At 41.2% G+C, this 12,239-nt stretch overlaps 1 protein-coding gene across 1 annotated transcript in view; it reads left to right on the forward strand.

Annotated features, from left to right (window-relative positions):
- Positions 1-12,010, forward strand: part of LOC115135050 (regulator of G-protein signaling 7) — a 50,754-nt gene extending 38,744 nt beyond the window's left edge. The window contains exons 8-18 of the mRNA XM_029669270.2: positions 142-218; positions 455-536; positions 2,391-2,465; positions 2,572-2,670; positions 2,845-2,906; positions 3,299-3,409; positions 3,655-3,780; positions 4,941-5,127; positions 5,309-5,398; positions 9,647-9,683; positions 10,107-12,010. Coding sequence (XP_029525130.1) covers positions 142-218; positions 455-536; positions 2,391-2,465; positions 2,572-2,670; positions 2,845-2,906; positions 3,299-3,409; positions 3,655-3,780; positions 4,941-5,127; positions 5,309-5,398; positions 9,647-9,667 — 930 coding nt within the window. The 3' untranslated portion in view covers positions 9,668-9,683; positions 10,107-12,010. The remainder of the gene's footprint in view (positions 1-141; positions 219-454; positions 537-2,390; positions 2,466-2,571; positions 2,671-2,844; positions 2,907-3,298; positions 3,410-3,654; positions 3,781-4,940; positions 5,128-5,308; positions 5,399-9,646; positions 9,684-10,106) is intronic.
- The last annotated feature ends 229 nt before the right edge of the window (positions 12,011-12,239 follow it).

Consider the following 12,239-nt stretch of genomic DNA (forward strand, 5'->3'; position numbering starts at 1 on the left):
ACTGATATCAGCCTGTATCTTCAAAGTGAAAACCTTTTTTCTGTTGCTATTATTGTGTTATTATATCATGTCATGAGATAAGACAAATCATTATTTGGCTAGATTTACTATTTGGATTTTTTATGGTCCTTGTTGTTTCAGGAGAGCTTAGCGAGGCTACAGAGAGCATTTGCCAGAAAATGGGAGTTCATATTTATGCAAGCAGAAGCACAAGCAAAGTAAGTTTCCAAATGAAACAAATCTACTATGTGTTGATGAGTGTTAAGTTGATCACCACACTCCTACTCATTATAACGGATGTGCCATCATCTCTTAACTACCATTTCTCAGCAGTTTCCTAACAACACCACATTTTAGGCAGGGGAAGTGTCAAAGAAAAAACATGAATATTACATATGGTTTTGTGAAAAGACCTAAAAAGTAATTGCTTGTACTGTGTATCCTTTGTCCTCAGAGTTGACAAGAAAAGAGATAAGATTGAGAGGAAAATTCTCGATAGTCAAGAAAGAGCGTTTTGGGATGTGCACAGACCAGTGGTGAGTTTATTGAGCTTTTAAAATGTAATGCTACAAGAGTTACACTATCTCCATAACATAAAACCTAGCTACAAGGTTTGGCCAAATTTTCCACTGGAGAATACAGCTAACTGGAGCCTAACATGCTGTCCAAACCGGAACTTTCATTAGGCACACCTGTCCCCTGTTCCCGCTGATTAGTACTTGTATAAGTGTGCCCTTTGGTTTCCATTGGGCTGTCGATTATTGTTACAATGTCCGTTGGTGCATGTGAGTACCTGTGCTGTGTATTTTGGCTTTCGTGCCATTATGGATTGTGCCGATGATCCTCACTCTTTTGTTTGTTCACCCACACCAGAAGCGATCAGGACATCAAAACAAACTCTAAACCAATTATAATAATTTGGGGACATGTCAAAAAGCATGAAACATTTATGGCAATTTAGCTAGCTAGCTTGCCGTTGCTAGCTCATTTGTCCTGGTGTATAAACATTGGGTTGTTATTTTACCTGAAATGCACAAGGTCCACTACTCTGACAATTAATCCACAGATAAAACAGTAAACCAAATTAATTTCTCATCATCTCTCCTCCTTCCTTCAGGCTTCTTTTTCTTCTTTGGACTTTATATGACGGTTGGCAACCAATTTTATGGTGCATTACTACAACCGACTTCAGTGCGGACCTCAGTTAAACTTTCAATCACCCACGTGGGTATATGCTCCTAAAAAACAATGAGGAGATGGGAGAGGCCGGAATTGCAGCGCGTTGATCGTCACAAATAGAACCAGTTTCTATTTTAGCGCCTGGCCATGCAGACGCTCGCTGACGCGACGTGAGCGGTGTGGTCAGCATGTAAGGGATTGATTCAATCTGTATCACTTAACATTTCAATCGCGCTATTGCGTTGCAGTTAAGTTAATTTCCGATTGAGTGGACATATGTAGCATTTACCGCGATTGCAGTCTCCGCGAACGCAGAACATTGCCTTTAAATTTCAATCGCGCTATAGCGCTGAACTTCCGCAATACGGATTGAATCGAGCCCCTAACTTAGTATTTCTGTTTGTGGATATTGTTGTGTATTGTCATGCATACCATGCTTAGAAATATACATTGTCAAAAACCTACATTGATCTTATCTTAGAAATTGAAAATACATGTAATGGATTTTTTTTAAATTAGATGTTTTTTGTAAATGTTAAATAACAACCTGTGCTTTCTTCAGTCTACAAAGTAATTTATTTCTCTATTCAATGTGAATAATGTTTAATATGAATAATGTGAGGGGTTTGATGATCGGAATTTTTTTTGCCTGGTAAAGGCAGAGCTTTTTGTCTTTCCTCTTTGCCTGCCATAATATCAAAATGTTATTATTGAGGTACTGTCAATTCCTAAAAAAATGATGTATTCACCTGCAGCTCTCCAGTGGTCTTTATGACCTCATCATCCATTCAGACACACTTCCTTCTTAGTAATATCTTCCACTAGGGAATGGAGCCGCTTCCCTGGAAAAATCCAGCTCCATGAGCTTAATTGGAAAATAACAGGATCAATTCATGCATGCTTGGAACATTATAATCAGGTTCCTTTCTGATTTCACAGCAGCCTCGTCAAACCAATTAGCCACCGTGGTCCTGGAGGATACCTTAATTGTGCCCCTTGTTTGATCATGCAGGACGTACAGACAATATGTTTTACATTAATATTTTACTAGATCATGTTTGACTGAGCGTGTCGCAAAGTGCAATAGAAGAAGCTGTTTTTCTGGGTTCCCTAAACAGTCCTACCTGAGCTGCTAGTGAATCAATAGGAAGAAGCAGAGAATGCTCCCTGAAGGGCTTGTTTTTCTTCTGTTAATTTCTGTTGCTCTCCAGCCCGGATGTGTAAACACAACAGAAGTCGACATAAAGAAGTCCTCCAGAATGAAAAATCCCCAAAAGACAAGAAAGGTGACTTTTTCTATAAATCCATTAATTCTGAATAACAGGTCAACTGAAACACTGTTATTTTAAAATATTTGATTTTGGGTGGGTTCTGATTGTCTCTCTGTCTCAGTCAGTATATGGGCCTCAGAATGATGTGCGAACCCACAGCCCCACCCACACCCCTGCCCCAGAGGCCAAGCCAGCGACAGAGGAGCAGCTACAGGACCAGGTAATGTAGAAGCTGCTGGACTTCCAGGGTAGTTTCTCTTGCATTGCACAATGTATGTTTGGAAGGGAACTGTTCTTTCCAAATGTACATTTAAGATGGCAACACTGTTACTGTCTTGTCAGTTCGACCAGTTTCCGGAAATTCACAAAATATTTTTTCCCCATGTTGTTCCAGATCAATTATTGGGGAGGGCAATTAGACAGACATCGACTGAAAATGTCCAAAGTGGCTGAGAGGTGAGCGAAGTTCTCCGTCTCTTCATTCTCCCCCCATTAATCCCTTCATGAACTCTCTAAAACTTAATGTAGCCAGTAATTAAGAGCTTAGACAACCTTGAAAAGTGTTTAGCCCAAACAATACCTGCTGTGTATCATCAGCACTAAGCCTAATTGTCATTTCTTGTGCTGTTATGTAACACTAAACAGAGATTCCCATTCTCAGCTGCCTGGGTTACACACTATTGTGTTAAAGCAAAGATACTGCATCACTTCCTGCTATCTTCAAGGTCAAATACTGTGTAGCATTGATGTTAGTCATATCCTGAGTTCCCCAGGGCGCACAATACATTGTCACATTTTCTGTAGACTCTACCTGCCTGAACTGAAGAGTAAGGTGTCTTTCTTCCCAGTTTGTTGGCCTATACAGAGCAGTATGTGGAATATGACCCCTTCATCACGTCGACCGACCCCTCCAACCCCTGGATCTCAGATGACACCACAGTATGGGAGCTGGAGGCTAGGTGTGTCTTTTTCAAGTTTATTATTAAATCTCTGTGGTTATTCTGTGTTGATTTACACTGGTACAAGTAGTAAGTGATACCAGTAAATGATTTGTGAGTTGCTCTGGATCAGACCATCTCTTGAGGGATGTCAGGTAGTAATCAAAGTATTGGTAGCTGTGTAGTGTGGACTGTGTACTGTTAACTGTTCACTGAGGTTTTCCCTCTGTACACTGTGATGTCTGACTGTGTGTGTCTCTCCCTAGTAAGGAGCCAGGTCAGCAGAGGGTGAAGAGGTGGGCGTTCGGCATCAACGAGGTTCTCAAGGATCAGGTGGGGAGGGAGCAGTTCCTCAAGTTCCTGGAGTCTGAGTTCAGCTCAGAGAACCTGAGGTAGGGGATACAGTACACACACCACACACACACGCACACACATTTAACGCACATACACCCCACTATGCACGCTCTCACTTCTTTTCTCTCCCACACAACCTATCCTTGCACTTCATTCACGCTTCCTGTACTTCCTCGTCTGGTACTCGTCTGAACTGTTTTGCCCAGAGCTAATCTTCAGGTCAATCTGGTAATGTAACTAAGTGAGTGTTGTTATTATCTAACAAAGTCAGAGGTGGAATTTAACACCTAATTGGTCACATTAATTACCCTAAAATTAGATGTGATGTTATCACCATTAGAGGACATAACTGAGCACTGAATTTATATTTCAGACAAATATTTTCAGACAAAATCTGTGCAGTACATATCCAGAAATTCCATAAGAAACCATGGTGGGAAAACGGCTTATCCTGGACAAGACATGCACAAGCATTCAAATGTACAATATGTTGCTTGTCCTATATTAGCCTAAATAGTGATAGAGAAAGACAAAAATAGAAGGGTTCAAGTGATCATGTTTATAGTTAAAGGGAAAATCCACTCAAAATTATATTTTGTTATTTTGTAATTAGTCCACTGTTGATACAGTCCCAAAATGTTTTGCATGTCTATCAAGGCACAAGGCGAGACCCAGATGCAGACACAGGAGGCAGACGGTTGGAGTCTTACAATGCTTATTAATCCAAAAAGGGGTAGGCAAGAGAATGGTTGTGTACAGGCAAACGGTCAAAACCAGTTCAGAGTCCAATAGGTACCGAAGGGCAGGCAGATTCAAGGTCAGGGCAGGCAGGCGGATCAGGCAGGTGGGAAAGTAGTCCAGAGTCAGGCAGTGGTCAAAACCTGGAAGACTGGCAAAAGAGAATAGAAAAGGAGTACGGGGAAAAACACACTGGTTGACTTGACTAAACATACAAGATGAACTGGCACAGAGAGACAGGAAACACAGGGATAAATACACTGGGGAAAATAGGCAACACCTGGAGGGGGTGGAGACAATCACAGAACAGGTGAAACAGATCAGGGCGTGACAATGTCAGCAGTCAAGTTTTCAAGATATTGGACTTTCAAGAAGCAAAGTGTCACCGGCCTCATCATGATGATGATGATGATGCCAAATACAACTGTGTTATTCCCTGCCCCCATGTTGTGTCTTGCAGGTTCTGGCTAGCGGTCCAGGAGGTAAAGAAGAGGCCCATCCGGGAGGTCCCGACCCGGGTTCAGGAGATCTGGCAGGAGTTCCTGGCCTCTGGAGCTCCCAGTGCCATCAATGTTGACTCAAAGAGCTATGACAAGACCACCCAGAACGTCAAGGACCCTGGACGCTATGCCTTTGAGGACGCACAGGTAACACTGTAGTAATATGCTAGTGAACTGTAGGGTAATTATAGGCAGGTTACTGACTTATGCCTGTCGTGTGTTTGGGATATCAGCTGGATAAGCTACTGTACCGTTGAGTACATTTATCTCCACAGACAGTTACAACATGACCATCACTGTGGTTGAACCATTTCCTTGTGGTTGACAGGATCACATCTTCAAGCTGATGAAGAGTGACTCCTACAGCCGCTTCATCCGTTCCAGTGCCTATCAGGAGCTGCTACAGGCCAAGAAAAAGGTAAGGTCTTCAAAGAATAAACATGGCTGTGTACACTGCTGTTCTCTGACCTGCCCTGCCTAGGACATGGAACAATTAACATTTAAGTCATTTAGCAGACGCTCTTATCCAGAGCGACTTACAAATTGGTGCATTCACCTTATGACCTCCAGTGGAACAGTAGTGCATCTAAATCTTTTCAGGGGGAGGGGGGGTGAGAGGGATTACTTTATCCTATCCTAGGTATTCCTTAAAGAGGTGGGGTTTCAGGTGTCTCCGGAAGGTGGTGATTGACTCCGCTGTCCTGGCGTCGTGAGGGAGTTTGTTCCACCATTGGGGGGCCAGAGCAGCGAACAGTTTTGACTGGGCTGAGCGGGAACTGTACTTCCTCAGTGGTAGGGAGGCGAGCAGGCCAGAGGTGGATGAACGCAGTGCCCTTGTTTGGGTGTAGGGCCTGATCAGAGCCTGGAGGTACTGAGGTGCCGTCCAACAATGACATTGGTGCCTCCAGCAGTGAAGGAATAACTATTGTAGCAGCATTTTCACATGCAAAGAAAATGCCTCATAAGGTGTCTGACCTGTAACGATGGTTGTGATAATGGGGTAATTAAGCAATAAAGCCTGAGGGGGTGTGGTATATGTCCATTATACCACGGCTAAGGGCTGTTCTTATGCACGACACAAAGCGGAGTGCCTGGATACACTCCTTTGCCGTGGTATATTGGCCATATACCACAAACCCTCGGGGTGCCTTATTGCCATTATAAACTGGTTACCAACGTAATTAGAGCAGTTAAAGTAAATGTTTTGTCTTACCCGTGGTATACTGTCTGATATACCAGGGCTGTCAGCCAATCAGCATTCAGGGATCAAACCACCCAGTTTATAATTAAAATGATAGTTCATTCATGATTTTCTATGATTTGGCTTATGTTTTGTGTTATGTCACATATCACTGTATAATTCTCATCATAATCACATCAGCATATCCTTATCTTTGCTATTATTCTTCAAAGGGCCTCTCCTCACAGTTCAGTTTGTTTCCCATTACTTCACTTTTTGGTTTCAGCTCTGTCCTTTTCTGGCTTTCCCTTTCTTTTTCGTCTTTTTTTTGTTGTTAAGTATGGAGGCATTCAGGACCGCAGAACTTCATTTGAGAAATTCACTCGAAATGTGGTAAGAGGACATGGATTTTTCTGGTTGACCAACGGGCCTGTTCAGATAAAGCGTATCCACTGCTTTATCACTCTCTCCTTCCCTCCGTCACTTCCCCTGGACAAGGGCATGGTGGTGTTTCATGACCATCTTTTTCAGGGCCTTGTCAACATGTACTGTGCCTCTCCTTTCCTTCCCTTTTGACTTGTATGTTGCAGTTATAGCACCAAGTAAGCTTTTCTAAGAGTTTTGTTAAAGGAATTATTGTGTTTCATTTGAGAAATTAGCCTATACAGTGTCTTCAGAAAGTATTCATACTCCTTGAATTGTTGCAAACAGAATGCATGTTTTGGAATATTTTTATTCTGTTCTGTCAATTAGGTAAGTATTGTAGATAACTACAATGTTGCTGATCCATCCTCAGTTTTCTCCTATCGCAGCCATTAAACTCTGTAACTGTTTTAAAGTCACCATTGGTGAAATCCCTGAGTAGTTTCCTTTCTCTCCGGCAACTGAGTTAGGAAGGACGCCTGTATCTTTGCAGTGACTGGGTGTCTTGAGACACCATTAATAACTTCACCCTGCTCAAAGGGATATTCAATGTCTGCTTTTTTTATTTGTTTTACCTATCTACCAATAGGTGCCCTTTTCCGAAAGGCATTGAAAAACCTCCCTGGTCTTTGTGGTTGAATCTGTGTTTGAATTTCACTGCTCGACTGAGGGAGCTTACAGATAATTGTATGTGTAGGGAACAGAGATGAGGTAGTCATTCAAAAATCATGTTAAACACTATTACTGCACACAGAGTGAGTCAATGCAACTTATTATGTGACTTGTTAATGACATTTTTACTCCAGAATTTATTTAGGCTTGCCAAATGCTGTAGCACAACAAAATGTGGAAAAAGTCAATGGGTGTGAATACTTCATGAACGGCACTGTATATTTCATGATTAACTGATTAATCAGATGCTAATTAATAAAAAACATATTTATTCATCAATGGTAGTTAGACATTCATCATTCCATTTCAAGACTTAGATGCAATAGGAGCATAAGTATATCTGGATATAACCTATACATATTGGTTTATTATTCTTGTGAAATCATGTTTTTGTGTAGTTTGATACACAATGTTGCATTTGTTAACTCCTCTGAAATTTAAGGCTGGATTTAATCCGTATAGCAGAAGATCCGCGGTAAAATGTAGGTAATTTCCTTGAGCCCACATACAGTTGAAGTCTGAAGTTTACATACACCTCAGCCAAATACATTTAAACTCTGTTTTTCACAATTCCTGACATTTAATCCTTGTACAAATTCCCTGTTTTAGGTCAGTTAGGCTCACCACTTGATTTTAAGAATGTGAAATGTCAGAATAATAGTAGTAGAGAGAATGATTTATTTCAGCTTTTATTTCGTTCATCACATTCCCAGTGGGTCAGAAGTTTACATCGACTCAATTAGTATTTGGTAGCATTACCTTTAAATGGTTTAACTTGAGTCAAACGTTTCGGGTAGCCTTCCAAGCTTCCCACAATAAGTTGGGTGAATTTTGACCCATTTCTCCTGACAGAACTGGTGTAACTGAGTCAGGTTTGTAGGCCTCCTTGCTCGCACACGCTTTTTCAGTTCTGCCCACACATTTTCTATAGGATTGAGGTCAGGGCTTTGTGATGGCCACTCCAATACCTTGACTTTGTTGTCCTTAAGCCATTTTGCCACAACTTTGGAAGTATGCTTGGGGTCATTGTCCATTTGGAAGACCTATTTGCGACCAAGCTTTAACTTCCTGACTGAGGTCTTGAGATGTTGCTTCAATATATTCACATAATTCCCCACCCTCATGATGCCATCTATTTTGTGAAGTGCACCAGTCCCTCCTGCAGCAATGCACCCCCACAACATGATGCTACCACCCCCGTGCTTCACGGTTGGGATAGTGTTCCTCGGCTTGCAACCCTCCCCCTTTTTTCTCCAAACATAACGATGGTCATTATGGCCAAACAGTTCTATTTTGTTTCATCAGACCAGAGGACATTTATCCAAAAAGTACGATATTTCTCCCAATGTGCAGTTGCAAACCTGGCTTTGGCTTTTTTATAGCGGTTTTGGAGCAATGGCTTCTTCCTTGCTGAGCGGCCTTTCATGTTATCTCAATATAGGACTCGTTTTACTCTGAATAAAGATACTTTTGTACCTGTTTCCTCAGCGTCTTCACAAGGTCCTTTGTTGTTGTTCGGGGATTGATTTGCACTTTTCGCACCAAAGTACGCTCATCTCTAGGAGACAGAAGGCGTCTCCTTCCTGGGCGGTATGACGACTGCGTGGGCTCATGGTGTTCATACTTGCGTACTATTGTCTGTACAGATGAATGTGGTACCTTCAGGCATTTGTAAATTGCTCCCAAGGATAAACCAGACTTGTGGAGGTCTGCAATGTATTTTGTCCGAGGTCTTGGCTGATTTATTTTGATTTTCCATGATGTCAAGCAAAGAGGCACTGAGTTTGAAGGTAGGCCTTGAAATACATCCATAGGTACAGGTCTCCAATAGACTCAAATGATGTCAATTAGCCTATCATAAGCTTCTAAAGCCTTGACATCATTTTTTGGAATTGTCCAAGCTGTTTAAAGGCATTGTCAACTTAGTGTATGTAAACTTCTGACCCTCTGGAATTGTGATACAGTGAATTATACGTGAAATAATATGTAAATAATTGTTGGGAAAATTACTTGTGTCATGTACAAAGTAGATGTCCTAACCGACTTGCCAAAACTATAGTTTGTTAACAAGAAATTTGTGGAGTGGTTGAAAAACGAGTTTTAATGACAACCTAAGTGTATGTTAACTTCCGACTTCAGCTGTATGCAGCGTTTACTGTGAACACAGTCTCCGCGAACGTGGGAACATTGCCTTTAAATTTTTGTCAAGCTATAACGTGGATCTTTTGTGATGCTTCTGCAATGCATATTTAATCCAGCCTTTAGAGGAGTCAGCTGAGCTGTTAGAGGACAGAGGCATGTGACCTCTCCTGCATGTCTCACATTTTGGTCCCTGAAACCAACCTGCCAGAATGTCCTACCTCATTCTGTGTTCTCTCCTTGTCCCCACAGAAAAGTAAGAACTTGTTTTGAAGGATTTTACATCCAGGTAATAATTCCAAAACTCAGTGCAGAGTGTTACAGTAAATTGCATGTGGTTGCTCATCTCACTGACTTTCATCCTCTCTGTGTTCTCCCTCACATTTTTGCATGGAGACAGCTCTTTTGACAGCTCTTGATGTAAACTGTATTCAATGAATGAACTTTACTCAGATGAAGGAACCTACAGCATGTCTGACATACGGTATAACACAGTATGATGCAAAATCATGTTGTACACTTGATGCCCATAGGATGTCAGTATAATCCAGACATTACACACTTTCATATTCCGACCAGGTAGAACTCTCACTCTGCACAGACATTTCCACACGCTAGATTACAGGAGGATATTAGAGTGGATCTTAGATTACAGTAGACAATTGATCTTATTCTCCTTCTTTTTCTTTCTCCATCCCTCTTCTTCTCCCAGGGGAAATCCCTTACATCAAAGAGGCTGACCAACCTTGTGCCATCATGCTAAAATACAGCCACTCTGCAATATAGAGGACCATTTCTACGTCATTTCTACGTCATTTCTACATCATCGCCGTCTGCTTTCCACTCAGACGATGAGCAGGGCAGTACATCAGATGTTGCATGTCCAAGGAGAAGGCTTGTTATTTATTTTACTTGATCTATATCTACTATTGGTGAGGACATTCATTTTGGGGCAGGTAGGCATTTTAGGACAGACATTGAGACCGGATAATGCCTTTCCAGAAAGTCAGTGTCCAGTTACTTCCACCATATCTGATGGACACGCGTGTTCCTCTCCAGCTGAGCTAATGATGTCAGAAATGTAAAAAATGAAGAAACGACAGCTTAACAGTAAAATCTAATAAAAAACATTATTACTATACAGTTCACGATCTGTAATCACACCTACTTTTGTCACGCTAAGGGAAGTGTTGTGCAGTATGCATATATATAAATGATTATGTTTATTTTGCATTGCTTTTATTGCACTACAGTAATTGGCACAGTTTTCATTACATGTGTAAAGTCTCATTCAAGCTGCTGTCTGTTGTCTTCTGTAGAACGCACTTCTTTGTTACTCTCTCCTCTGCATTTATTTTTATACCATATTTAAAGACACTTAAAAATGTATTCAAGTTGTCCCTTTATCTGTTTTCACTGTCCTGGTAATGAATCAATACATTTTGTAATGACTAACAAGGAGTAGATGAACATACTGATCTGGAGTCATTGTTATGATTATTCTCACTGATCTGTCTGCTAAGGGCACAGACTGTCATCTGCAGTTTAGGTGTTGCCACTAGATGGTGGTAGATTTAACAGAGCATAACATACAGTAGTTTTGGGTATCCGTTAGATTAGAACTGGTCTTCGCTTATTTGACTATAATTTAAGGGAATAAGTTGTACATTTGCAAAAAAAAGAATGTTTGTTTGTTGATTTTGTTCAAATGTGTTATTTGTTAGCAATTTAGACATTTTATTATACTGTACAAAATATGCTACCACAAAAAGTAAGGGCTCTATTCAATCCGTATCGAGGAAGTTCAGCGTTAGTGTGATGGACATTCAAAGGCAATTTTCCCGCTTTAGCGGAGACTGCATTCACTGTAAACAATGCGTATGTCTGCTCAATCAGAAATGACCTTTACATTTCTAGAGCCCTGTGGGCTCGATTCAATCAGTAGCGCTGAAGATCTGCTTTATAGCGCGATTGAAATTGAAAGGTCATTTCCGATTGAGCCGACATATGCAGCATTTACCGTGAATGCAATTTCCGCGAAAGGCAGGAACATTGCCTATGTCGCACTATATCGCACCAGAGCGTGGGTGTTCTGCCCTACGAAGTGAATTGAGCCCTAAGGCTTAATGGCTAATATCACTAACAGAGTTTTACAAAACATAACCTTGTCAGTTCAGGTCAGTCAGTATATTAAAGCCATGAGAAACCATGACTTAAGATATTAGTCATAGTATGGACAAAGACTGAGGCTTGAATTCAGCTGCTATAGTTTCCTGCTATTCTCTACTGGTAGGATCAGATAGTAATTGTTTAGACAGTGAAGGTTTTTTTGCGGATGTTTCAGATCTTTGACGGTGAATGACAGCCAGTGTTTTTTGTCTCAGTTCCAGTTCCCAGTACATCATTGTCTTTCTTCTTTATACCTAAACCAAAATAATGGGAATGGCAATTTCAAAGGGTTCTGTTGACATGTGAGTAGGCAGGAGTAAGAATGATTTATGGATTATGTGATTTCACACACCCATGTTTGGGAAAAAGGAACAATGTGTTGTGGTCTTATGAGAGTCTCAGAGAGAGCTGAGATGGATGTGTCAGATAAAAGTTTCCTTGAACCGGTCTTTGTTTCTTTGGTGGTGTGTGTTGAAGGCTTTCAGTGGTACTGGAACACTTAATCATTGAACCCACCTCATGGCCAAGGGAGAAGAAAGGTGGATAGGTGGAAAGAGAGTGAGAGAGAGATATTAGTATGAAAGTGAAGGAGAGACAGGGAAAGTGAGGGAGGAAATTGCGTGAAGGGGGCGATAGTGGGAGAGCAAGATGGATTTGGGGTTTCAGAGTACTAGAG

The sequence above is a fragment of the Oncorhynchus nerka genome, linkage group LG10 (genome assembly GCF_034236695.1).
Source record: "Oncorhynchus nerka isolate Pitt River linkage group LG10, Oner_Uvic_2.0, whole genome shotgun sequence".
Classification (NCBI taxonomy): Eukaryota; Metazoa; Chordata; class Actinopteri; order Salmoniformes; family Salmonidae; genus Oncorhynchus; species Oncorhynchus nerka.